Below are 26393 nucleotides of genomic sequence, written 5' to 3'. Positions count from 1 at the left end.
GAGTGTATCGTGTGTACATACAGTGTCATAATCTAAACAAACCTTTACAATACACAGCAAGAAAAAAAAATCGTATATTCCCCAATAAAACTTTGCCTTTTTTATGGAATAGGTGGCAAACAAGCATATGAGTCACCTGATGGTAAGCGATCAGCGCCGCCCATGGACACCCGCAACACCAGAGGAGTCACAGGTGCGTTGCCGGCCTATTTCTTAAAGGGGTATGCTCTTTTCTGGAACTACAAAGTGAGTATAAATAGTTTAATTATAATATTATAGGCTTACTAACGTAAGTGATTGACGATGAACTCGACTAATTTCAAGCCATGCTAGAGGTTCATATTCATGAGTATCATTCCGCGACACACGACGCGGCGATTGTGACACTGCTACTCAATAGTAGCAGCAGCAGCGGTAGCAGTGCGACAATCGGCAATTAATTTAGTATGTCTCACGAAAGTTATAATAAAATTATGTTAAAAGTTTAGTTAACAGTAAAACCATCAGGTTTATGAATATTATTTATTTCTGAGACAGTTTACACTGTTTGTCTGCTACTTGCTTACACTACTTCAACATCCTGAGCAATGACTGAATGATCTTATCGTTTGAACGATGTTTTATCTGGGTTGAGTAGAATACCGTGTTTGGAAGAAACATTTCCACGACAGGAACTTCTGCTTTTCTATAAAAAGGTCCAAACTCCGTGTCGTCCTGCTTGCCGATATAACGTTAGCTTCTACATCTTCCTCTTTGAATGGTTTACGCTTAAAATTTTCTAAGTAGAAGCGCTCTACCCCAGTTACTTTTCCTTTTTCCATAAAAAGATTCGATTTATCCACTACTAGCCTTGTCGCAAGCGACTGTGATAAAGGTGCAACTAGCACTACATTATGTTTCTTCTTAATTTCTGTATAAACTTCATCCATTTTCGGGACATCGGAATAATTTCGGTAAATAGGAACTACTTTTATGGACGTGTTCTTGTAAACCTCACCGACATTTTTCTTGATTATAAATTTGACTTTTCTCGGTACTTTTCCAGCGGCCACAATTTTGTCCCCTAACTGATTGCAGTAGAACAATACAGTAGCCAGAATATACTGATCCTTATCCTCAACCTCGGGTGGGGTAGCTGATGCACAAGATAGAACAGCCAACGATACGAAAATATAGCTGAAAAAAGTGGCAACTGATAAAATGTGATTGTACGTATATTATTGACTCTAAAAGACTGGCTACTACTACTACTAATTGTTTGGTGCGCCGCAGGCATTACACACCCACATTTACAAAAAGGAGTTTTAAATTGAAATAAGTAATGACAAGTAAGCTACTAAGTATATTATTTTGAAAAATAAAGTGCGGGGCGAGGACGATTATAAGTCGCTTCATCTTCAGAAATCTTACTAGGAACTTAATGACTATAGATTCAATGAATGAAAAAAAATAGTATCATCTTGCATATCAACAGCCTGTGACAGTCAATTGCTGAATTATATTTCTTCTTATACATATTATTAAGAGGGTTTTAATAATCTCCACGATTGGCAGACGGGCTGGAGATAACAGTTTACTTAGTACGGGTCACTGCTACTTTAAAAAAGTTAGGAACGTAAGACGCTACTACTTGAATACTTTAGTAATTAAATACTACTAGCTCCCAGCGGCTTCACCCGCGGTCCCGTGAAATAAAAAGTGTACTATGTGTTATTCCAGACTATCTACCCTTATTCCAAATTTCATCCCGATCCTTTCACAGTAACAAACATACACACAAACATTCGCATATATAATATTAGGAAGATTAAAATATGGTTTACTTACAACTTCATGTTCTAAAAACAATGCAAGCTGCAACAGCTTGTATTATCGCCGTCAAGCTGTTTATAATTTGCAAATAGAAATGGTTAATACAATAAAAATGTAATTAGCAGTAAATTAATTGAAACTATAAATCTTATTGGCGTGTAATTTCATTTAATTTTATTTAATTACGACTATATTTTTTCTATTACATAACAATAATTAAGTTTTCCAAATAAAGTAATTATCTTCTTATACATTTTTGAGAGGGAAATCATACGATGTCTTCTCCGGTCCTGAGAAAGAAGAGAGAGTGTGTCAGACTCTTAATGTTTACTACGTGGAAACCCACTAAATAGTCCACAGCTCCAGTCATCTTAATACACTATTTTGGCTATAAGATATCAAAATCTGTCATATCGTACTATCCTTAATTAGCTAAAAATTACGGTTTACTCACGTAAATTAATGGAGAAAAGCTCTACTAGTTTCGAGTCAGTTGAGTCGGCCTAGTTCACTAGCCCGACGTCACGCACGCTGCTCATTATAAAGAGTCGTGTGACTCGAAACTAGTTTATTTTTTCTTTTTATTTAGTATGATTTTTTTTAAACGTTGCCCCTCATTAGGGTTTTTTTCCTGTGTCGTGGGTGCGTTTATACAATTTGTGGATCACACAAGGAGTTGCTCCGTGCGGGAATCGAACCCGCTACACGTTGCACGGCAGCCAGTTGCCCAGCCACCGCACCAACCGTGCAGTCAAAATGTCTCAAGATAGTTATTATAAAAAGGTACTATCCTTCTTTACCATGTGTAACAATGTGAAAGTATGTTTCTTTACATTTCGTTAGGTTTTTTGGGGCGTGCAAATCATCAAATGACTTCTGCCGCCCCGGATGAGGCGACAGTCAAACCCTTACCGACAAAAAATCTTACCCACAAAACCGGTTACTCCGGCAGCCCGATCTAGTCTGAAAGTTGGAGAATAATCTGTAGGCTCCACTTTTTCATTTGACTAAGTAGCCTATAAGGTCCCTTGGTAATAATAAAATAAATACTAGCAGTATATTTGAATACGATATTCGCTTCGTTTGCTAATAGAATTCTATGTATTTCCTCTATGAACACTAAGCAGTACTTGTAATACACTTAATGCACTAATAATAATCTAGTGTTTTCGAGAGTTAGCAGAAACCTTGACTAATCTCCGACGGATCGCTTGCAGCTTCCTATAAACTATTAATGGCCTAACTTCGATCCTAAGCCGCTTAAGCATTGCTATGAGATTATTGCATGTCTTCCCACGAAAGCTACTTCATTTCGCAGAGATAATATTATTATAGATGAAAATGGTGGAAATGTATGAATGGAAAATGGTAAGGTGATAATTATATGTATACTTGTACACCTCTGAGTTTGTTTTGGCATTTCTTCTCAGAGTAGTCGGATAGGAAATGCCGGCCTCATCTAGCTATTTGAAATATTGACGTGTAAAAGTGTTATTTTATTACCTACTTACAGAAATAAATATAATTTATCTAAATGTAAGACGTCTGCTTCTCATGAATGAAGGTATTGAGGGTACGGGTTCGAAACCTATGAACGGCAATAACAAAACGACTTTTTCCGAGCTGAATATTATATTTTCTTAGATTATTTAGATACCACTAACAAACGGTGAAGGAAAACATCGTGAGGAAACCTGGGCAAATCATTTCTAATTAATTGTAAATTTAAAATCGCCAACCCGCATTGAGCAAGCGTGGTGATTAATGCTCAAAACCTTCTCTGTGTGAAAAGAGGTCTTTGGTCAACAGTGGCCACTTATAGGCTGTTGATGTGTGATGTGTGATCTATAAGATCATCAACGTGAAATCTTTGTAAACCAATGGTGAACTACATGTGTCTACTTAATTCTAATTTTTCACTCTTTTTAGTAAGTAGTTCTTAGTACAAAATATTATTCTAAGGCCTTTTAATTATTACTTTACAAACACTCTCATCGTCTTGGCGTAAGTATGGCATACACAGACACATTTTATTTTATTTTATAATATTCTTTTCATTTTTACTTTACAAAAGTGCCTGATTATGGAGCAATTGAAAGAATCACTGAGACCTTGTCTAGTTTTCTCTACAATGGAAGTTTTTGAGATGCATCCAACTAACGAGCTACACCTCATGAGGGCTCCTAGATGGAAAGAGGTCCAAACTAGTCTCAGCCTCACATTGTAAAGGAACCGTAATAAGCACTTATTAGGACACCTCCACACTACCGCTGACTATGTTAGCAAATATAATGTAATATTCATTTTTGACAAAATGTTAAGAATGATTATATTCTGCTAAATGTTTTCAGTGTGGACTGTCGTGGTGGCCCGTAGGTTTAAAACGCCCGCTTCTCACACATGAGGATGCGGGTTCGAAACATACCCACGGCAAATACCAATGTAACTTTTTTTGAGTTATATGTACTTTTTAGGGTTCCGTAGCCAAATGGCAAAAAACAGAACCCTTAAAGAGTCGTCATGTCTGTCTGTCTATCTATATATGTCTGTATATATATATCAGCCGTTTATTTCCGAAACTGTTGGGTCTACATAGTTGAAACTTTGTAGGTTGATGTATTTCGGTAACCGCTATTCGAATTTTGAATACTCCATACATGGAACTGATTCAAAAAAAATTTTTTTTCAGCTAACATATCCTTGATGGGTGTCTATGGATAGGTCTTTAAAAAAGACATTAAGGTTTCTAAAACCATTTTTCGTCAAAATTAGCCATTTGAAAGTTAAATGGTTTTAGGAACCTTAATGTCTTTTTTAAAGACCTATCCATAGACATCCATCACGAACATGTTAGCTGAAAAAAAAAAAATTTTTGAATCAGTTCCATGTATGGAGTGCCCCCCTTTAATTTTTAAATTTATTAATTTTTATTCAAAATTCGAATAGCGGTTATTGAAATACATCATCCTACAAAGTTTCAACTATAAAGGCCCAACAGTTTCGGAAATAAATGGCTGTGACATACGGACGGACGGACGGACAGACAGACATGACGAATCTATAAGGGTTCCGTTTTTTGCCATTTGGCCACGGAATCCTAAAAATGAGAGTCCCCCCCCCTCTAACTTTTAAAATAAGAGAGTGAGAAAACTAAAAAAAATATATATTGTAGATTTCAATAGAAACTAACAACGAAAATTGGTTTGAACCAGATATCATAATTAGTTTTTAAGAAATAAAACATTTTCAAAAACCGCAAATATAACTTTGTCGTTCATACAAACACTATGTAAAACCAAGTTATTTTATAACTTTTATATTATGTCATCTACTTGCTGTTACGGAACCATTCATGAGCGAGTCCGACTCGCACTTGGCCAGTTTTTAAGATTATTTAGACACCACTGACAAACAGTGAAGGAAAACAATGTGAGGAAACCTAGGCTTATAATTTCAAATTATAAGTTTGAAATCGCCAACCCGCATTGAGTAAGCGTGGTAATTAATGCTCAAAACTTTGTCCGTGCAAAAAGAGGCCTTTGGTCAGCATTGCTGTGTTAGCTTAAAGTACCTATCATTTGAAAATAATATAGACCCACTATTTAAAGAATTTATCTTTGAGGCATACACCAAAATGAAAAATTGACTTTTTGGGATACTTTTATTTATTAAAAAATGTAGTTAATGGATTATAACATCAATTAACTACATTATCTCTAAATCTCTCTATGTATATTAACACGTTAAAGAACAAAATCTTTTATTGAATTGTAATATCCTTACTATCAATTTTGTTAGAAATAAAAATATGTTAGATACTCATAGAAATATTTACTCATGCTTGTTAGCATTTTAGTGTGGGAGCACCTTTAACACGAGGATGACGAAAAAGACATCGTGTAAATTGTAAGAAAGCCCCCCCACTCCCACCCTCACGCTCCCCAAGCAACACTACTGCACTACTTGGTTCCCCCTAGTCCTTTTCATCATCGTACCACAAGATTAATCGAAACGTTACCGCTTCATGTTTGATATCCCACCCAATATACAAAATCTATGCAGCTAAAATTCTGTCAGTGACGAAATATTTTAGCGATCTAATTAAAAAAAATATATATCTTTTATGAATAAGGTCACCTAGTTTTTATGGTATAAGGCGGTAAACGAGCATACGGATAACTTGACGCCCATGGACACCGGAAACATCAGAGGCGTTACAAGTCCGTTGTCGGCATTTTGGGGTTAGGAATTTAAGGGTTGTTGGGGAATCGGGGATTGGGAATATTGGGCCGGTAACCTCACTCACAACGCAAGCGTTGTTTTATGTCGGTTCTCTGTGAGGCAGTGGTATCACTCCGGTCGAGCCGGCCCATTCGAGCCAAAACATGGCTCTCCCTCACTAAGTTTAATTCTCCATTAGTTCTAATTCAATTAATCATTTTACTATTCCTTAACAACTAATACCAAACAGAAAATTAAATTTCTCAACCAGTATTTTGTATACAATATCATGTTTCCCTAGATGTACAGTCACACACTTCTAAGAAATCCACACTCAACAGGAATAAATAAAAAACAAACCAATAATTATATCAGACGATATTTTAATGTTTCATGACAATTTTAGGAAAAAACTGATTTAATCTTTTTCCAGGCGCTGCTCATCTTAACGACGAGATCTTTGAAGTGGCTGTACTTATGCAAAACTGGGTGCTCCTTTGAATCGATGGCATAATACACCGTGTTGGGAACGAATGAATTTACAATCATGGGAGTTATGTTGAAATGCTTCGGGATTGAATCGAGATTCTTGTTTAGCACGGCCTTCGTGAGACTTGCAACACTTTTCGTGTGTTCTGACACATTATAATGCTTCACATTATTAGTTTTGCCTAACATTTTCATAATTTTCTGTGCCATTATTTTCGCAATTACAGTTTTAGGGACATTTTCTACGAACACACGTTTGTATTTTGCTTTGATTATGTGAATAGCCTTGTCTATGGGTGGTACGCCTTTGGTATCTTTATAAGCTGGTACAATTTCTATCTTACCGTACTTTGCCATCGATTTTTTAATAATTTTTGCCACTTCCTTAGGTACGTGACCAGTAGCTACTATCTTATTTCCTTTATCATCGCAATAAAGTAGTACAGTTGCCGTCACCTTACTTTGCTTCTGGTTATTTTCTGCCAAAGAAGTTGATAAACACGATAAAATCGTGACACCTACTAAAATGAACCTGAAAGAAAACTTTATAGTAATTATTTTAAATAAAACAGGTTTTGGTACAGAGGGCAAGCGAACAATAGTAGGTGCATAGGTCACCTGATGGAGGTGATCAGCGCTTGGTATATAATGAAACATTGTTTATTAATGTTGGCTCTTACTCTAGACAATAAAAACAAATACATTTAAAATACTTTACATACAATTTCATTATTTGTTTCTTCCAGTTTGCAATCTTGAGTAATGTTGGTGATATCTTACTTGTCCAATTCCTATACTAATTAAAAACATACAACACCTTATCAACGATACTTAATTAACGATATGTAATGAAAACTTTAATATTCTAATTTCGTTAGTAATTTATCAGATAAACACAACATACCATTATGCCATTTAATACCCGAAAGGGTAGACAGAGGTGCACGTATGTAATATAACACCTATTTTTTACCAGATATTTTATGAGTCCTAAATTTATAATTTTATAAACTATAATTTTCTAGAGGGTTAAAAGAGAAATAGAGGTTCTCATCTTCGAAATCCATGAATTAAACAATTTCAGTTAACTAGACAAAATAAACACAAATAACCTAATTTATTTTTTGCGGGAATTGTGCCGAACAAGGTCACTCCATAAAATATTGTCCAAAGAAGACAGATGAGCCGAAATCTGCTACTTGGCTTTACATTAAGAAGCCCAACAATCATACGACTGGTGCTACTGAATGCCCTGCAAACGTTATGACCGAAAAAAGATACATAAACTCTGTACGCTCTCTCTACTAACTCTAGTGCCAGTTTATGAAAAACTATGTTAAGTATTGTACATTATTAATAGAATCAAAATGTCCTGCGTTAAAATTATAATTATGTTACCACTCGCCTGTGATACAGGATTATTCTATAACAGGCTCCTAACTGTGTATTGCTTGCTTAAGGAGTATTTTTGCATAATAATATGTGTCCATTTATACCTCTGAATAAACATTTATTTATTAAGGTATTGACATCAAATTATAAATCGTAATAAAAACAACATTTAATGTCCTTATAATATTTATTGAACAACCGTTTTTTTGCTAGCACCGATTGAAAAGTATACAGCATTCGGAATGGAAGGCTGTATCGTTGAAGAATATGGATCTTCTTTCTCCTTCATAACTTCGTTAGCCTTATTGGCTATTTCTTCAAAATCAGTGAAGTAGTCTGACTTGGTCAGTCGTACACTCTCTGCTGCTATCTCTCTGATCTTACTTGTTGGTACATATGCGGAAAAGATGTATTTGTGATTTGCTTGTATTTCCTCACGAAGTTCCTGAGCAAGTGGGATTTGAGATGCTTCTTCGTACATAGATACAATTTCCACTGGCAGATTCTGTGCAATATTTGTATTGATGTAATACTTTATTCTACGTTCGATATCGTTATCTACTTTACCTGCTGCCACTATTTTGTCCCCGTTTTCGTCGCAGTAATACAATACTGTGATTACAATGTCTACAGGCCCGCCGGCGTGCGCAAGAGTGGTTTTTATCGGAGACAGCGCCACCAAGCATAGCAGTATATATCTGGAAGCACAATTATTATAATATTGCTGTGTAGTGACGTCAAAATAGAATAATTATATTTGTTATCTCCCCTACCCTCTCTGCGGATAATTTAAAAGTCGTCTATGGGTCTAACATAATTATTATGTTTAACAGAGACTGATAAACCATTCTCTGATGATGGTTTTAAACTGACAATTCCATCTCTCCTGCGAAGCGTAGTCTTTAGTCCATTAATAGCTTGTGAGTACACTTCTACATAATATATGAATGTACACTTCTACATAGAGGGATGGTTGTAATCTCCACGCCTGCCAGTTAAGTTTGAGCATTTATAAAAGTTCAGTTTTATCCACTACTTACATTTTCATGACTGTACGAAGACTAGCATAGAAAGAAAATAGCATTTTCTAAATAGGTATAAATTAGCTTGATTATATAACCGAAATGCTAATTAAAAAGTTATAAACGAAAAATTTAATTTATCTGATAAACACGGCATACCATTACGCCATTTATACTCGAAGGGGTAGACAGGGGTGCATGTATATAATATAACACATAATTTTCACCAGTTGTGATATGAGTCCTCTATTAAATAGGGTGAACCTCGTCAAATCCATTGATAAACATTTTAACTAATAAATTACCAATTAACTAATAAAAAGAACCTATTAACTAATAAAATAACTTGCCATTGGTAGGTTTTAAACCTGCATTCTAATGCATGAGAAGCGGACTTCTTAAACCTCTAGATCACCACGACACGGCATGTCAATTATTATAAACTCAAATGGGTTTATAGTTTGCCTTAATATTTTCTCATATTGTGTAGTATTTTTTTTCCTTTTTTTTTCTTAAATAATAATTATGAATGTTTTTATTAAGTACTTTTATATTGTTTCTAATTTTCGTTTTGTTTTGTATCTATTTTCTTTTTTGGTGCATCGTGCCCGGTGCAAAATAAACATTTTTTCTTTCTTTCTTTCTTTCTAATAATTTCGTCGAAACCTATATACTAGGGACCTGCTTGCGGACATCGTAAGAATTACTTGGGGCACCTCGAATTGGATCTGCCGGCGAGCACCACATCAAATTTTGTTGCAGTTTCTTAACCATTGCATAGAGCGCTTTTCAGTGTTTGTTTTTATAAAAACAAACGAATTTCTCGTAAAAAAATAAGAAGATACTTTTTAAAAGTAGTAACAAACTATATAGTAGCAATAATTGTAATTAAAACAACATTAAAAGTCCTTGAAATGTTTATTGAAAAACTATTTACGTGCGACTGATTGAGAAGTATACGGCATTCGGAATAGAAGATTGTAGAATCAATGAAGAAAATTTACCTATCTGAAAACGTTTATTCCACTCCACAACATCGTTCAATTTATATTCGGCTGCCTCTTCAATCAGGTTTCTCAAACCTGTAGCAAAACTGTTTACTCTCTTCTGTCTAAGTTCAGCCAAAAATTCTGGCCTGAATAGTCGTTCCTTTTCTTCTGCTATCTCTCTGATCTTCTTTGTTGGTACAAACGTCATAAAGATGTTTTTGTGTTTTTCTTGTATTTTCTCATCAAGTACCTCAACAGGTGGGACCTCGGATATGTCTTCATAAACAGGTACAATCTTCACTGGCTTATCTGTATGTAAGTAATCCAGTATTATACGTTGGATTTCCTTATCTACTTTGCCTGCTACCAATACTTTGTCTCCGTTTTCGTCGCAGTAATACAATACTGTGATTACAATGTTCACAGGCGCGCCAGCGTGCGCTAGAGTGGCTGGTATAAAAGTCAGTGCCACTACGCACAGCAGAATATATCTGGAATAACAATTATTATTATATTGCCGAGTGGTGAAGTCAAAATACATCAAGTACACTTGTAATCACCTCTACTGCTTTTGCGAATATTTTAAAAATCAATTAAGGCACTAACATATTTTTTAACAGTGACTGGGCAGTAGCGCTCTCTAATAAACCATTCTGTGATGATCGTTTTATACTGCCAACCTAATCTGTCCTGCCAAGCCTCTTTAGTCCTCCGGGCGTCGGGGATCGCGTGACGATCTCCGGCCACCGTAAGTGCGGGTCTGCGGACAACGAGCAAGGGTGGCACGCCGCCTGACCAGAACCGGACCCGTGCGTACGGGCGCGTCACGATCCGCGTGCGCCTTAAAGAGCCATCAGACCACCACAGATTTGACTGCACGGTTGGTGCGGTGGCTGGGCAACTGGCTGCCGCGCAACGGGTAGCGGGTTCGATTCCCGCACGGAGCAATTCTTTGTGTGATCCACAAATTGTTGTTTCGGGTCTGGGTGTCATGTGTATGTGAACTTGTATATTTGTAAACGCACCCACGACACAGGAGAAAATCCTAATGTGGGGCAACGTTTTATATTAAAAAATAAAAAAAAAACAGATGGGGCCCAGTAGGGCTGATGCCTGGTCCGGAACTGCGGACTACCTAGCGGGTTTACCGGGGCTCCGGCTCGACAAGCAGGAGTAGGAACGGGGTGGTTTTTAGTCAGTAAGAGTCTGACACTCCCTCTCGCCTTGCCCTGGCGAGAGAAGTAATTGGATGATTTTCCCCCGTGAAAAAAAATGCCTCTTTAATCCAGCCGTAAACCTTGCAGTAGTTACAGTGATTCAAAGTTTTTACTCTTAAACTTTTGTAACATTAAGGTAAATTATGTAACTAGATTGTAGCTAGTAAACGATTTATACAAGTAACATAATACAACCTTACTTCATAAAACACTATAAAGCATTTAGGTAGACACGTAACGCTCACGCTAAGACATTACTGAGAAATTCGAAAATCGATAGCACTCTAAACGAGACCGCTTACTGAGAACTTGGAACTACATAAGTTGAGGTTCTGATGCAAGTTGCTCTAATACGGAACCCCTCTACTCGAGAGTTATTTGAGTGTTCAGCAAGATTTGTATAATCTCTTCGAGTACAAGGAATAGTGTTTCAGAGAAATGCTATATTTACGATAATTTCACCGTGGTGTAGGTTAATAATGCCTTTTAATAATTATAATTTTATTACTGTAACTACTATATTGGTGATGTATTAAATAAAATTCTACCTTGTTTATTAGATAGGCCTCTTATAAAAAAGTTTTAAAAAGTCGTAGATATGACTTTTTTATAGGGGAAAATCATCTAATGACTTTTCTCGCCAGGGCGGTGCGAGAGGGAGTGTCAGACTCTTACTGACTAAAACCACCACGTTCCTACTCCAGCTTTTCAAGCCGAAGCCCCGGCCAGCCCACTAGTCCGGTAGTCCGCAGCTCCGGATCAGGCATCAGCCCGCACACGTGGAACGCAACGCGTCTCACGCACGGTTTTGGTTCTGGTCGGACAGCTCGCCGTCCGCAGACCTGCACTTACGTCAAGACGCCGTACGAGATCGCCGCGCGACCCCCGAGGCCCCAAGTGTCTCTCGCGACGGCTGGGACGTGAAGAGGTTTGTTCCCTCACGCGCCCTGCCGCGTCCTTAGCTAGCATGACTGCTTCGCAGAAGGAGGAGACAGTATCCCAGTCCCCCTCGCTCCGCACCACGGCTTGACCCAATGCCGGACGCGAGAGGTCGCCGTCACCGACCACATCCCTGAGGACACGGCGGTGGTCAGCCCATGCAGGGCATACCGCCACCGTATGCTCCACCGTGTCCTCCGGGCGGTCCTCGCAGTGATGACACCTGGGCGTTTCCTCCCGCCCAATCAGAAACAGGAACCTACCGAAACTCCCATGTCCGGTAAGCACCTGCGTCAGGCGGTAGGTGAGAACGCCGTGGCGTCTGTCAAGCCACTCCTCAAAGAGGCGACTTACCGTACCTTACTACGAGCCCATATCTTTATATCTACGACTTGGTGACCAATGAAACAGTTACATTTCAAAATTCTAGATTATAACAAGATCGACATCAATGGCCTGTGACAGTACACTGCTGTATAAAGGACACAGGACACACTTAACGAACAAGCTCCAACCCAGCAAATAACTTAATAACTTGTCGCCCACTAGGCGCAAATAAACATCGTCGTATCGCGCGCTTGCAGCTCGCAGTCAGCGCGCCGTAAGCACGCTGGCAACTAGCGGTAGCCCCAATTGGAAACTAGGCCTGCCGGAGCTGAGCCGGAGCCGTGCTTTTTTTTCTTTAAAAAAACGTTGCCCCACATTAGGATTTTGTCCTGTGTCGTGGGTGCGTTTACAAACATACAAGTTCACATGCACATGACACCCAGACCCGAAACATCAATTTGTGGATCACACAAAGAGTTGCTCCGTGCGGGAATCGAACCCGCCACACGTTGCGCGGCAGCCAGTTGCCCAGCCACCGCGCCAACCGTGCAGTCAGATGTGTAAGAGCGACCTCAACATAAGAGTGGTGACAGAATCTGTGGAGATTGTGAGAATCCCATGCGTGGGCTCGGCTCGGCTAAAACTTACCTAGTTTGAGCAGTTATAAAAGTTATAAAAGTATTGCTACCCAGTCCCTGTATTACCCAATCCGTATTATAATATCTTATCCACTACTCACATTTTCATGATGGTCAAACCAGCATCGAAGGAAAATATGGTATTTTCTAAATAATTATTTAATAGCTTGATGATACTCGTATTAACAGCGAATTGCTAATTAGAAAACTAATAATGATTTATAGTTTAATACTTGTCGTAATTATTTTACAGCATGTTATTTGAAAATACACACCTAATCTCATTAACACATTGAACGCCGTGGTGGTCACCGGTGACCGACGGTAGCGGAGGATTTGCCTTCACTATTGAAGGACGTTTTCTATTGGCAGACTTAAAGGACATTAAGAATATCTATATATTAAGTATTTTAGAGATCAGCTTATGAATAAGAGTATCTATGACATAGATAATACATAGAGGAGATCGCTGCTTCAAAGGTTCAAGTTTATCAGAGAGCTCTGCTGTCAGATCTTTGTAATCTTTCGACCCTCGGGAAGAGCAGACGGTGGTAACCAATGTATAACCCTACCGTCCCCACACGGTACCAGGATGTAATCTAAACACAAGCGAAATTTATGTCGTTTTCTTTCCTATGCCAAACAGTTTACAATGAAGACCATCTATACATAAAAATAAAGAAGCGATTCTCATTAGCTTAAAAAAATATTCGACAAATTACGCACATGAAACCATGTGCGTAATTTGTCGAATATAATTTGTTGTTCATGGTGAATTGTTTTTATGTATCGATAGTGGACGGTCCTCGTAGTGATGACACCTGGGTGTTCCTCAAGCCCAACCAAAAACAGGAACCTACCGAAACTCCCATGTCCGGTAAGCACCACTAGATGATGACTTTGTACACACTATTTGCATCGCACGTGCCACCCGTCCAGTCCCCCCCCCCCCCACGGGTACCTCTACGAGAAATGAAAAGCGTGATTGATAATGTACTATGAATTTGTATGCGCTTTCTAAGTTTTATTATTAAGTACATAATACATATTTATTTCAGACATCAAATCAATAGCTAGCCAAATTCAATGGCTTAATCATACACATCACAAACACAATGGTTCATCGGTTATTTTTTGTTTTAAACATTTTATTTCTTTGTACAACTAGGTATTACCGAGAAAAATATATGAATATAACTCACGATGAACGATAAAATAAGGTTCTAGGAATCGAGTTATGCCGATCGATAACCAGTTGCATGCGTTGTACCTACGTTCTGAAATACAGGAAGATTTCACGTAACAACATGAAACCTGCTAAAACGTCCGTGTTCTAGAAAATATTGGAATTTTTCAGTTTTTATTAAATCTCTACTTCGTTTTTCGAGTTTCAGCAAACAAACAAACTATCGGACTATCGGCTTTATTTTCCCTTCCAGGATTTTTAGGTTTTCGAATGGAAATAACTGAAAATAGACCGGATTTTACGTTCCCATATGGTGATAGGCTCACCTCTAATTGCATGGGACTTTCAACGGGACTGGATAAAAATGGGTGTCACGGTCTATTTGCTTACTTCCCTATAGTACGTTTGTTTTGTTAATGTTGTATAACGTTAGTAATGTTTATGTTATTTTTTTATCTTACCTATTGTCAACCTTATTGCTTTGTTGGTTTGGGATTAGATAACGTTAGGGACAAAGGAGGTGAGCTTAAGAATTTAAGTTTAATTTCCATTGCCGCGACTGGGAGCCGCAAACAAAGAGTTTTTCATACTTTTCAAAATAAAATAATAATAACCATAGCATAAAAGATGGATAGAGAGCCATATCTGTCTAACCCTTCTGAAATTAAAAGTCGTGAGCACAGAAACTAAAAAATAATGAATTTTAAAATATACAATTTACTCTATCAAGGCAGACTGCCATATATAATTAGTGACAATAATTTCTTTTCATTCCTTTTGTATTCATCTACTTCTTCCCATAAGATATAGATCCTCTTAGCAGCCTCTCTCTCAAGCCGTTCAGACTACAGTCATCGAGCCAGTTGACGCAGGACTTCTCAATATTATAATAAATGTGATTGGGCACCACTGTGACAAAAGGATCCACTACTTCAGGTCTCATCACCAGATAGTCATTCTTTCCTCGTTTCTCGACAAACGGCCGGTCGTAGAGAGCGGAATTCTTGTGAGACAGAGCACCTTTTAATTCTTTTTCAACCAAGTTTGCATGGTCATCTTTCAGTATCTTTCCTTCTTCAGGCATCCTCAAAGCCGATCGTGGGTCAACGCGACCTCCGCGGCCATTGAAATGTCTTGACTTTCCCAGTGGTCCATTATTCCCGAATGCTCTTCTACTCTTGGAACGAACCTTTGTATCCACTATGTACTGCACTACTCTACTGAGCAGTATGGCGTTTTCATTTCTTTTGTCTTTAGTCATCGCATCGAATATACTTGAAGGAGTCGCCATTTTTATTAAAAGTAATGTCACGCATATGTTTAACTGGAAAAAACACAGGATTACATATTAATAATTAAGTTGTGTTTTCCTGTAATATTAAAGGTACGAGGCTAAGTGGAATCTCTTTCTCTCTCTCTCTTTCTCTCTCTATCCGTCTCTCTGTAATTACATTGTCTGTCTAATAATAGGGCACGTATTTGGTTCTCTTTGGTTTACAGAACAGAAAATGATTGCGATTGCATTCATGATATTTTTGAGTTTGTCGATTTAATCTCAAGTAAATGACATTAAAAGTTAAAATGATATAAAGATCAAAATCATTTATTTTTTACGTTTCCTATTAATTAAAGTTAATAAATTTTAAAAGAAACCCCTCTAGGAAATATTACATCGAAGTTAGCAAACGGAAAACGTGCTTCTATTTGTGGCGATGTTTAATTAACTAATTTTAATGGGCACTGCGGAATCACGTGGTGCTTGTACCAGAGGTACCAGAAGGGTTTTGCAATACTACAATGAAACGGTTTTTGGGTATGGCCATAGGTACCCAATTTGTAAGAATTTGTTTACTTCCGTGGTTTATTTTATTTGCGAGCAAGTTTTAATTAAAAAACTTTTTCTTTAAATTGGTTTTTATTGTAAAAATGTTGCCAACCCCATCGGTCACATGTTACGAAATATTTTTCTACCGTTAAAACCATAAACCTGATTTCAATATGAACTGAAAGTTGTTGATCACTTTTCTTAAGGCAATATAAAGTTTAAAAGTTACTTTTTTCCTCTATCCTCAATACAGACCCATTTCCACTCGCTCCGATTTTCGGATGTCCAACAGTAGTACCCGGCCACCGAAGCGAGTAAAAAAGTATAAACCCTAGAATTGAAGAAGGATTTGTCAAAACCGTAATATGACAAAAAGATTTCATAAAAGTATCAATGGGCTTTTTATAGTTTTGATAAATTCTCATTTATTGCACGGAGCCTAGAACCCTGCCATACACCGGGTATCAGGAATGGCATTAGGCTCACCTCATTACCTTATAATATGGGATCAAGAAGATAACTGGTAAAAACTACTTAACCTTTCGAAGCTCAAGAAGCACATTCTAATACTACAAAGATAAAAAAAAACAGTACTGTTATTCTCATCTCGGATCACTTGAAATCTCAAAACACACTCATAATATCCACACACTTGTTTAGATAAAGTTAATCGTTATTTCTGAAATCAATCATCAGAATCGAAGAAACATTATGTACTTACAAACTTATTGGAAGTCAGTTGGCTATGAAATTGGATGCACTTCATTGAGATGGGATAACTAATCTTTTTTATTTGCACAAGGTAATGTATGTGGAAACGTCAAAAGGAGTTTTTCTTTGCCTCTCCGTACCGTACAAAACTCACCATTGTCATCGAATCTACGCTACTCATAAGATGTCGCGAACCTGTTCATGCAACGTCTTTCGGCTCCATTTACAAATCAAGGATTTCCCTGGCCCATTACATTACCTTCGAGTGATGTGACCCGTCTACTGTACATCTAACATTGCCTTATACAATGCATATTATACTTATTTCAAAAGCGTCGTAACAGTGAGCGTGATCTTTGAAGAATTTACTACATTTTAAATTGTATTACGCAAATAATGTTAGAGTTTGTATCTTTTAATGTAAAAGTTAATAAGGTAAGTGTAGTAATGTAAAAGTAAACTTAATTCATAGTTGAGTAAAACAGCAAGACAGATACAACAAATTTGACTACAAGTTTTTTTGTCGTATTTTTTCTTAAGAACCTTAATACTTTCGATGATGACGATGTGACGTCACGGTTGATTACATTTTAAAAGGTAATGAGAACTAAACGTAATTCTATCGAAGTATTGTTTAAATAAATGATAAAATTAAAAATACGTGTTTAACATTTTTTATCTAATTGACGGACTAATTAGATTTTTTTTTAATTATTTTATATTTTTAATTATTTTATATTTTTAATTATTTTTTATAATACCTACTCTCATAATAGACAAACTCAAGAAGGGAAAACAATTTATCATTTAGGTTTATGGAGCGGACAGGGGTGGGAGGTTCTCATTTCACAGTCGACCAATAGGCCAGTAGCTCGCTGTGTGCCGACAGCGACAGACGTCTCACAGAGGGTCCCTGGTCGAATTCTCAAGAAATTACGACGATTCCTCGAAAACTTACGAATAAAAAATATTTATTTGTTTTTTACTTATTTTTCGTGTATTTTATTGACAATTCACCTCAAAAAGTGTTATTAGGCAGTCATAAACACATTTTTACTATCCTTTAGAATGGAAAGTTGCAAAAGATTACTGAAAAAACTGTTTCATAAACCTTGAATTCAGAAAAGTTTAATGGCATTTAGCATCCTATTTCTATATGCATATTATTCATTAAAATCATCTAAAATTACATTTTTGAATATTACTTATAAAATACAAAATAAGATTATATTTTAAAATAAAAAATAGGAGCGAACCAGTAGCGGGAGCATGGTCCAAGCTACCGGTGGTTAGGGCTCCAGAGACAGAAACCTCCTCACAATACGTGCCTTTTCGAGGAGTACTGTCTTCTGCATCAGGCCCTTGATTCACCCGCCCAACACCAGCCGCCTATAATAGATTTTGAGGCTTTAGCAAACTAATTAATAGACGGTTTAGTACAAGAACGATTTCCGATGTCCTAGTAACTAATTGCTTAGATTGGAATACGTTATCTAAAAAAGTTATAATCTTTCTTTTCCACAAACGGTAGCAACAGAGTTAATAATTGATATGTTATTAATTTCTGAAGTCATTTTGTACTAAAATCACCATTAAAAGGCTTTTGTCCGAATAACAAGTACTTAGTCGTTCACCTATCTGTTTTTCTGTTATTTTTTATACATGTCAACTGCAATAGTTAAGGCACGATCTATTTTTAGTGTTTTGATAAATCAGTAAACGTGTAATTACAAGCTTAGGTGAATAAATTTTTTTCTAACTGAATCTAAAATTAAAGAGTATAGGTACGTTTTTTTTATTTAATTTAACTTTCACAACGTTTAGAATCCTATAACAAAAACTGACATAAAAAAAAATAAAGAATGAGTTATAAAAACTACTTAAATAAAATATATACATTACACACAATGAATAAAAAGAAAAGTTACAGAAGTAATAACTACTCGAGCTGCGCATCATCTCCGTACTTTGCAGCGGCACATCATCTTCAGATCACATGGTTTCATAGCTTAGCTACTACGTCTTCGTAGCAAAGCTACATAACACGTCTAGGGAGGAAAAGCACCCTTACTTTGAAATCCATTTGTCGGCTCTCACAATACCTGCAAGATGAATGAGAGGAATGTGTTACAAATGTATTGTACCATGACATCAGTACGTGGATTTTACAATCTTAAAGTAAAACTCAACATCTATATACTATCACATAATTTTTTGACTCTACACGTACTTTTTATTTATTATTCAAAAAAACACTATTCTCATCTGTATATTTCATTCCTAATGATATTATCAATATTTTAACCGTTAAAGTCAAAATCAATAAGCAATTTGCAGAAAACTAATTAACAAGCTTTATTAGTTGATGTTCAACTTGTAGTCTATTAGAGTGTATATAAATAATACATAAGTGAAGCCATCAGAAATTCAGTGGAAAACAAAACATTTTAGTGCAATGTGGAATTAATGGAATATTAATAATCTCCCGTTACTAGTTGTAAAATAATGCAGGCTGCGGCGGGGGCGGGGCGCAAGGGTTGGCGCACGAATATTCAAACTAGTGGATGTGGCTCACACCCACACACTTTATTACCCACGCAAACTGCCTACGCTTTTTATGCATTGCACGTAGTTAAGCATTTAGTAAATATTATGGACATGTATTTAGTGGGTACCTCTAATTACTACTTCATACATTGGTCACAAAAAACAAGGAAGTATTTTATATATTAAAATTGTTGTGGTTTAAATATTCTCCTGGTGCATTAAATCTCCAGATTTAACTAAATGTGTTATTAGAATATTTATTAAAGTCCAAAAAGTAAAAAATATGAACAATGTAATTGTAAAAAAATAGAAAAGCATGCCTTTTAATGTCACAAACAATTTTATAATAATAGATAATTAACAAACGAATATGTTATAAACATTGTAATTAAATAATTTCGCGACGTCATCAAAAGTGCCTGGTGATGCGTGCGCAGCGGTGGTGCCGCATCCGACTTGCTAATGAGCTCCCGTCCAGTTCACCTTGCACAAGGGCCGGCCGGGGCTCGGGGAGCACACTCCTCTCACGTCCGCGGCGCCGAGCAGTCGTCTCGACTTTCAGTGCTCCCAGTCTCCCGAACCACATCCTCACCTACCCTCTTTTTTATATTTTTTGACTTTTTTTTTAAACCGCGCTCTCCCTTTCCGCTAAGGTTGAGAAGTTAGGGCTCCTGCAACATTTTCGGGCCAACTTCCAGCCAGTTCCGGGCAGTTTTTCGAGTTTTATCAGGTAAGTATATTTTTCAGCAGCACGGGGCCGACGGCAGAGTTCTCCAGATTTTTTTTTCAGGTTTTATTTTTTTTAGCCCAGCCGGAGGAGTTTTCTTGCAGCATTTCGTTTGAAATCGCGCGCGTCGGGTTACGACTTTCGAACTTTTGTAACTTAACTTTGAAAATTTTCGGCCGTCGGGAAAAAATTTTTAAAGTGAACTTAACTGACGACAGTTTTTGCTGTTTGTCTCTTTTTATTTCGGGATTAAAAATTAAATATTTCTTAAACAATCGCATTTTTTAAATGCCGTTAAAATTTAAATACAAAATTTTTAAAAACTTATTTATACCGGGTTCCGACTGTGTTCGTATTGACGTCGGAAAAAAATGCGATTTTTAAAATAAAATAAAAATACCTATTTAAATAAAATTAACTATTTTTTATGAATAAAAAAAATAACGGTTTCTATCTAAAAAAATTGCGGGTTTTTAAAATTATTAAATTAAAATAATTACAAAACCATTCAAAGTATTTTTTATAATACTAAAATAAAAAAGATGGTTAAAAAACTAAATATTTATAAAAAGTTTAAAAATATATCAACAAAAATGTATTTATTGCACATTTTAATAAAAAATAATAAGAACGTTAATTAATACAATATCAAAGTCATTATATATTTTTTTTTCATTATAAAGAAGAAAAAAATATAGAAAATCCAAAGACGAGATTATTAATCAAAATTCAAATCCAACCTAATAAATCAAAATTTTAAAGATTTAAAATAGATTTGTTTAAAAAAAAAAAACAAAAATAACGAATGCTTAAAAATCTATAAGGATTCCGTTTTTTACCATTTGGCTACGGAACCCTAAAAAAAAACTAATATCATCACGCCTTTAATTTTCCAAAAAAAAAATAATGCATCTACCTAACAAATAGCCAATAAACAAAAAAAAAGCGTTGAGATCAATTTCAGCCTTTACGCTATTTTAAAACTAAAATGATAACTTAATTAACCCGGAATTGAACCTAAGATCTTGTGCTTGACAGTCGTATATTTGACCGCTGAAACAAAGAACAGTATCAAATAAAAAAAAAAATATGTCGGGTTTTCCTCCCTGACGCTATAACTCCAGAACGCACGAACCGATTTCCACGGATTCTAAGGAAAGTAATCCACGGAAAGGTCTCGGGCTCTGTGAGGTATATAGATTCAGAAAAAAAAAAACAAAAAAAAAGTAAATTAGGAGCAAAGCCCATCAGGTGACGAAACGGAGTTCGCCGGGGTTTGCTAGAAAATAATAATTATAAAGCTCTTAAATAAATTAATAAAAAAAAAAATGACTGAAAATGAATAAAAAACTGTCTCTTTGTCTGGTGGTCAAAAACACGACTGATAGTTGGTTAAGTTTAGACATAAGTTACTAACTCAATAACTTATTGAGTATCGAAGCACAAGATTCTAGATTTTATTCCCTGGTCGTAATTTTTTTTACTAATTTAACTTACACGAATTCTTACTAAGGCTGAAATTATCTTATAACAAATTGGCTAACAAATTGCTACTAGCTAAAATAAAATTACATAAGCTACTAGCAAAATAAAATATTTATCATCAATCGTCAGCATCAATTGCATGATTAACGGGTTCGATTCCCACACGGAAATATGCTTTGATGTCTAGGCGTGATTAATATGAATACGTAAATACACACAAGACAAATTGCTGATGTGCAATTACGTAAAAATAAAATCAGTAAGCAAATGACTATAATAAAAAAAAAAATACGAAATTTGGAAAAAACCATTACAATAAACTATGTTCTCATATTTTTCAAATTGTCTAAACTGAGAACTGAACTTAAAAACAAATGACAATAAAAATAGAAGTTTAATTCGCGTCTCGCCTTTTATCCCCGACGGGGCAGGCAGAGGCCCATTACGGCACAATGTTCACCCACTTTTCACCATTTATGTTATAAGTCCCAAGTAATAGGGGATGAGCCTATTACCAAATACTGAGAAATTTTCGAAAAACCGATAAAAGCCCAGTAATAAAACTTAATCAAAGAAATTAAAAAAAAAGCCATTACATTAAACTATGTTCTCATATTTTTGAACAACAATTGAGAACTAAAGTCAAAACTTTAAAACAAAAATTCGTCACTTTATTAGTGACGAGTTTTATTTAATTTCAATTCCTTTTTATTTATTATCAAACACAATCTCAATTTTGGTGTCTCCGGTCGATTTTTGACATCGGTACTGACCATAATCGCGATTATGACAACTTCAGAATCATTACTAATTAAATACACGAAACTTTAAATACTCTACGTCAACTACGACTACATTAAGGGGAAAGTCTATTAGCGTCTGGGCCGGAGATCCTTGCTTTGGTTCGGCAATTCTATAGAGAATTGTACGCGTCAAATGCACCCCGTCCTCATTCAGATTCAGGGGATCCCAGGGCCACACTTGTCCGCCCCTTCACCGAGGAATTGCCAGAGATCAGTCTAGATGAGATGGCGGTGGCTTTGGGGCAGCTTAAAAATGGTTCGCCCCCGGCGAGAATGGAATCACGACGGAGCTCCTGAAAGCAGGTGGAAAGCACTGGTTTTCCACCTTCTCGGTACCTCGAGCAGCGACTCATGTTTGATTCCGTTCTCTTCTCGGGGAGAACTCAAAGGGTGTGGAGCAGGAGTGTGGTCGTAATGTTCTTCAAAAAAGGAGATAAAACCCTCTTGAAGAACTATCGACCTCCTCCTAGGCTAGGCCATGCTCCCAGGCTCCTAGGCCATGTCTATAAGCTGTTTTCCAGAGTCATCACGAATCGTCTCGCCGAGCAGGCTGGGTTCCGAGGAGGATATGGCACCGTAGACCACATACATAGAATGCGGCAGATTATACAGAAGATCGAAGAGTATAATCTGCCCTTATGTCTGGCGTTTGTGGACTACGAGAAAGCCTTTGACTCTATTGAAACCTGGTCTGTTCTGAAGTCCTTGCAACGGAGCTAAGTCAAATGCTGAGAAATCTATATGATGCGGCAACTATGGTTGTCCAAGTACAGAACCAGCAGACTGAACCTATCCACCTGCATCGAGGAGTGAGATAGGCTGCTCGCGTGAAATCTGAAATCAGTATCCGTGCCATCCTAGTCTCAGAGGATCTTGGCCGATGTGGCGGTACAAGTCAGCAGATTGGGATGGGATGCGATCTTTTTTTGCATCCTATCCATGGCGGCCTGTTTGCTACTCTTCTGACGGGTCTTTACCCGTCAGCTTGTGCGGATGCCGTAGCGAGGGTGTTGCGGCAGGGCGTGGAATACTACATCCCTTTCTCGGACGCAGCATCTTTCGGTGGCACTCGTCCATGGTTTGATGCCGACTGCGGACGTGCTGAGGCGCAAAAGCATGCGGCATACTTGGCATGGGCGGATGCCAGGCATCGTAAGGCTGACGACACTCTTCAGAGGAAGAGAGCCTATAACCGGGCTGCCAAGTCATGCAAAAAGGCATTACGGATGGCCCGGTTTAACCACATTGGCCGAATAGGGAACAAACTGGCTTCCTATCCAGCGGGTAGTAAAGCGTTTTAGTTCCTGGCCAAGGCCGTTGAATCAAACTTCTGCCGTCTCTCACTTCCACCTCTCCTGGAGTCTGACGGGACGCTGGCTCACACCCCAGTAGAGAAAGCGAACTTGTTTGCTTATGTATGCAGATGACAGCACAGTTGTTGAAAGGAATGTGTCCGATGCGCGGACTAGCGGAACACAGATCCAGTCTCTAAGAGAATCAATGGTCGAACGGTTGAACTCGTCCTCAAAGGCAGTCTCCGACTGGGGTGACGCCAATTTGGTCAAGTTCAATGCTACCAAAACCCAGGCGTGTCGATTCTCCGCCAAACGGGACTCCGTTTTTTCACTTTCCACTGGCTCCTACTTTCCAAAATGTATCCGATCCAATATCGGATCATCCTGGGCTTCTGGGCGTAACTCTAACTTCGGTAGGAAGTTGAGTATCCTCTGGGGGGTGACACGGTACTTCACACCGAAACAACTGCTGTACTTGTACCAAGCACAGGTTCGGTCATGTATGGAGTACTGTTGTCACCTTTGAGACGGCTCAGCTAAATAGCAGCGAGATTCGCTAGAACACACTGAAAGGCGTGCCAAAAAGCTCATCAATGATGATGCGCTTGTGGAGGCCCGGCTTCAAAACCTTGAACACAGGCGCAAGGTCGCAAGCCTTTCCGTTTTTTACCGGGTACATTTCGGAGAGTGTGCGGGGGAATTGCACAACTTGATTCCCCTAGCCCTTTCCTTGTAGAAACAATTTCGAGAAGCAGGCTCGTAGAAGGATATTAGGATACAGCTTGGCTGGGCAAAATCGCGAGAGTTCTAGAGTGGAGACGTTTCTAGGCAAGCGTAGTGTAGGGCGCCCTCCAGCTAGGTGGAGGCACAATATTCGCAAGGTGGCGGGTAGTGGTAGGATGCGTAGAGCTGAAGATCGAGCTCAGTGGCGTGCCATTAGAAAGGCCTATGTCCAGCAGTGGACGAGAACAGGCTGATGATGATGATGAACTTTAAATAAAATAAAACAACAATATGTTGTAATTATTTCATTAAATTCGTTAAATAATCAAATCTAAAATGATTTGATGATTCACATGATTTACAACTAAAATTAAAAACAATTAAACACCATTTCATAAAATTAAACAAAATATGAATTAAACAATTTTTCTAAAAAAGAAAATGAAAAAAGAAAACGATACTTTCTATCTTGTATCTTCTGGTTTATTTCGTTCCAAGATAGTCATTCATTTCCTTGGGATGCACCGGACTTCGGCATTTCCATTGTTGTATCTCCTGTAGAGCCTGGCTTACAGGAGTTGCAGCGGTACGGATGGTTCTGGAGGATTTGTCCCAAAAAAATATTATTATTATAAAAGCACACAGACATATTTAAAAAGACGCTAAAATAAAAAAAAATGTAATTTACTTCACAATTAATAAATTATATTAAATGCAACGTTACACCTTTTATCCCCGAAGAGGTAGGCAGAGATGCACATTACGGCACGTAATGCCACTGTACAATGTACGCCCACTTTTCACGATTTGTGTTATAAGTCCCTTGTAAATCTACTGCCATATACTACAATTCCACACTGCGTGCTTCTAATGAAAAATTAAAAAACTGAATAAATCCTAGTACTTTGCCCAACCCGGAAACTAAACTCGAGACCCCTTGTCCGGCCGGCAGTCGCACTTGCGACCTCTCGACCACCGAAGCAGTCAGTCATATTAATAAGACTAACTTCACTAATATCCCACATATGTATATCCCATTAGCACTTTTTTTTTATAAACGTGTACTAAGTTCTAATATCACATTTAAAAAAATCATTAAAGTCAGTTCAACCATATAAACTAACCGCAGTAATCAGTCATTTAATGGTTACTTAACCCAGTCCTTAGAAATTATTTTCGATACAAATTCGTTACTAAAGAATAGTTTAAGTAATAATTAAATGTCTCTGAGTGCAGCAGTAAGTCACGTCAATCATATAACAGTAACCATTGAATAAGAATAAAAATAATTATACTTATTGACTCCATAGATATCTCACAGCTAGAGTAAATTTTTTATTTAAATGTACTATTTAGTGTAGGTATCGCTAGTCACCAAATCTTGAGCCAACTTAAAATAATTATCTCATTTAAATGAAAACTCCTGGTTAAGATTAGAATACCAATCTTTTACCGATAATTTCGACAAGTAGGTCTCGATTTTGTAAAAATATCGATAAAAATACACCCCTATGACATTTTAAAGGAGGAAAATCATTCAATGACTTCTCCCGCATTGGGTGAGGCTAGAGGGAATGTCAGACTCTTACTGACTAAAAACCACCCCGTTTCTTCTCCTGCTTTGAGATGGAGCCCCGGTAATCAGTTACTTTTTCTGCAGCTTCAGATCGGGCATCAGCCCTACTGGGCCCTGTAGTGTTCTGGCTCTTTGTGTCGCGCGCAGAACGTGCTAACGCATGGGTTTGGTTCTGGTCAGGCGGCGAGCTACCCTTCTCGCTCGCTCGTCGTCCGCAGACCCGCATTTACGGTAGCCGGAGATCGTCACACGATCCCCGACGCCCCAGAATGTCTGCTGCGGCGGCTGGGGCGTGAGGAGGATCATTCCCTCGCGCGCTCCTTAGCTAGCATAACTGCTTCGCAGAAGAAGCAGACAGCATCCCATTCCCCCTCGCCCCGCACCATGGCTTAAACCAGTGCCGGATCGAGAGGCACATCACATCCTGAGGACACGGCGGTGCTCCACTGTGTCCTTCGGGTGGTCCTCG

At 37.6% G+C, this 26393-nt stretch overlaps 5 protein-coding genes across 5 annotated transcripts; all 5 read right to left on the bottom strand.

Annotated features, from left to right (window-relative positions):
* Nucleotides 1-521: 521 nt before the first annotated feature.
* Nucleotides 522-1936, bottom strand: LOC118265680 (uncharacterized). The gene is made up of 2 exons (XM_035578725.2): nt 1828-1936; nt 522-1176 (listed from the first exon to the last, which is right to left on the bottom strand). The coding sequence occupies exons 1-2, from the start codon at nt 1833-1835 to the stop codon at nt 621-623; spliced, it is 564 nt and encodes a 187-aa protein (XP_035434618.2). The 5' UTR covers nt 1836-1936; the 3' UTR covers nt 522-620.
* A 4460-nt stretch (nt 1937-6396) lies between these two features.
* Nucleotides 6397-7359, bottom strand: LOC126912368 (uncharacterized). The gene is made up of 2 exons (XM_050704133.1): nt 7245-7359; nt 6397-7054 (listed from the first exon to the last, which is right to left on the bottom strand). The coding sequence occupies exons 1-2, from the start codon at nt 7250-7252 to the stop codon at nt 6436-6438; spliced, it is 627 nt and encodes a 208-aa protein (XP_050560090.1). The 5' UTR covers nt 7253-7359; the 3' UTR covers nt 6397-6435.
* A 734-nt stretch (nt 7360-8093) lies between these two features.
* LOC126912369 (uncharacterized) lies at nt 8094-9051 on the bottom strand. The gene is made up of 2 exons (XM_050704136.1): nt 8955-9051; nt 8094-8612 (listed from the first exon to the last, which is right to left on the bottom strand). Exons 1-2 carry the CDS (start codon nt 8996-8998, stop codon nt 8102-8104), a joined length of 555 nt encoding a protein of 184 aa, XP_050560093.1. The 5' UTR covers nt 8999-9051; the 3' UTR covers nt 8094-8101.
* A 784-nt stretch (nt 9052-9835) lies between these two features.
* Nucleotides 9836-13295, bottom strand: LOC118265220 (uncharacterized). Its single transcript, XM_050704113.1, has 2 exons — nt 13148-13295; nt 9836-10416 (listed from the first exon to the last, which is right to left on the bottom strand). The coding sequence occupies exons 1-2, from the start codon at nt 13153-13155 to the stop codon at nt 9870-9872; spliced, it is 555 nt and encodes a 184-aa protein (XP_050560070.1). The 5' UTR covers nt 13156-13295; the 3' UTR covers nt 9836-9869.
* Nucleotides 13296-14933: 1638 nt separating this feature from the next.
* On the bottom strand, nt 14934-16787 carry LOC118264261 (uncharacterized). The gene is made up of 2 exons (XM_035576719.2): nt 16652-16787; nt 14934-15556 (listed from the first exon to the last, which is right to left on the bottom strand). Exons 1-2 carry the CDS (start codon nt 16661-16663, stop codon nt 15020-15022), a joined length of 549 nt encoding a protein of 182 aa, XP_035432612.2. The 5' UTR covers nt 16664-16787; the 3' UTR covers nt 14934-15019.
* Between the last annotated feature and the right edge of the window lie 9606 nt (nt 16788-26393).

Source organism: Spodoptera frugiperda, chromosome 25 (genome assembly GCF_023101765.2).
Source record: "Spodoptera frugiperda isolate SF20-4 chromosome 25, AGI-APGP_CSIRO_Sfru_2.0, whole genome shotgun sequence".
Taxonomy (NCBI): domain Eukaryota; kingdom Metazoa; phylum Arthropoda; class Insecta; order Lepidoptera; family Noctuidae; genus Spodoptera; species Spodoptera frugiperda.
The sequence above is the reverse complement of the archived record's forward strand: the minus strand, read 5'-3'. Positions and strand labels throughout refer to the sequence as shown.

What these genes read in the sequence shown, in the direction of transcription:
- LOC126912369 (XM_050704136.1), bottom strand. Translation starts at nt 8,998, where the DNA reads ATGCTATTTTCTTTCTATGCTAGTCTTCGTACAGTCATGAAAAT. An exon ending in CTTCGTACAGTCATGAAAAT is followed by an intron (nt 8,613 to 8,954) that starts GTAAGTAGTGGA and finishes TTGTGCTTCCAG; the next exon opens with ATATATACTGCTATGCTTGG.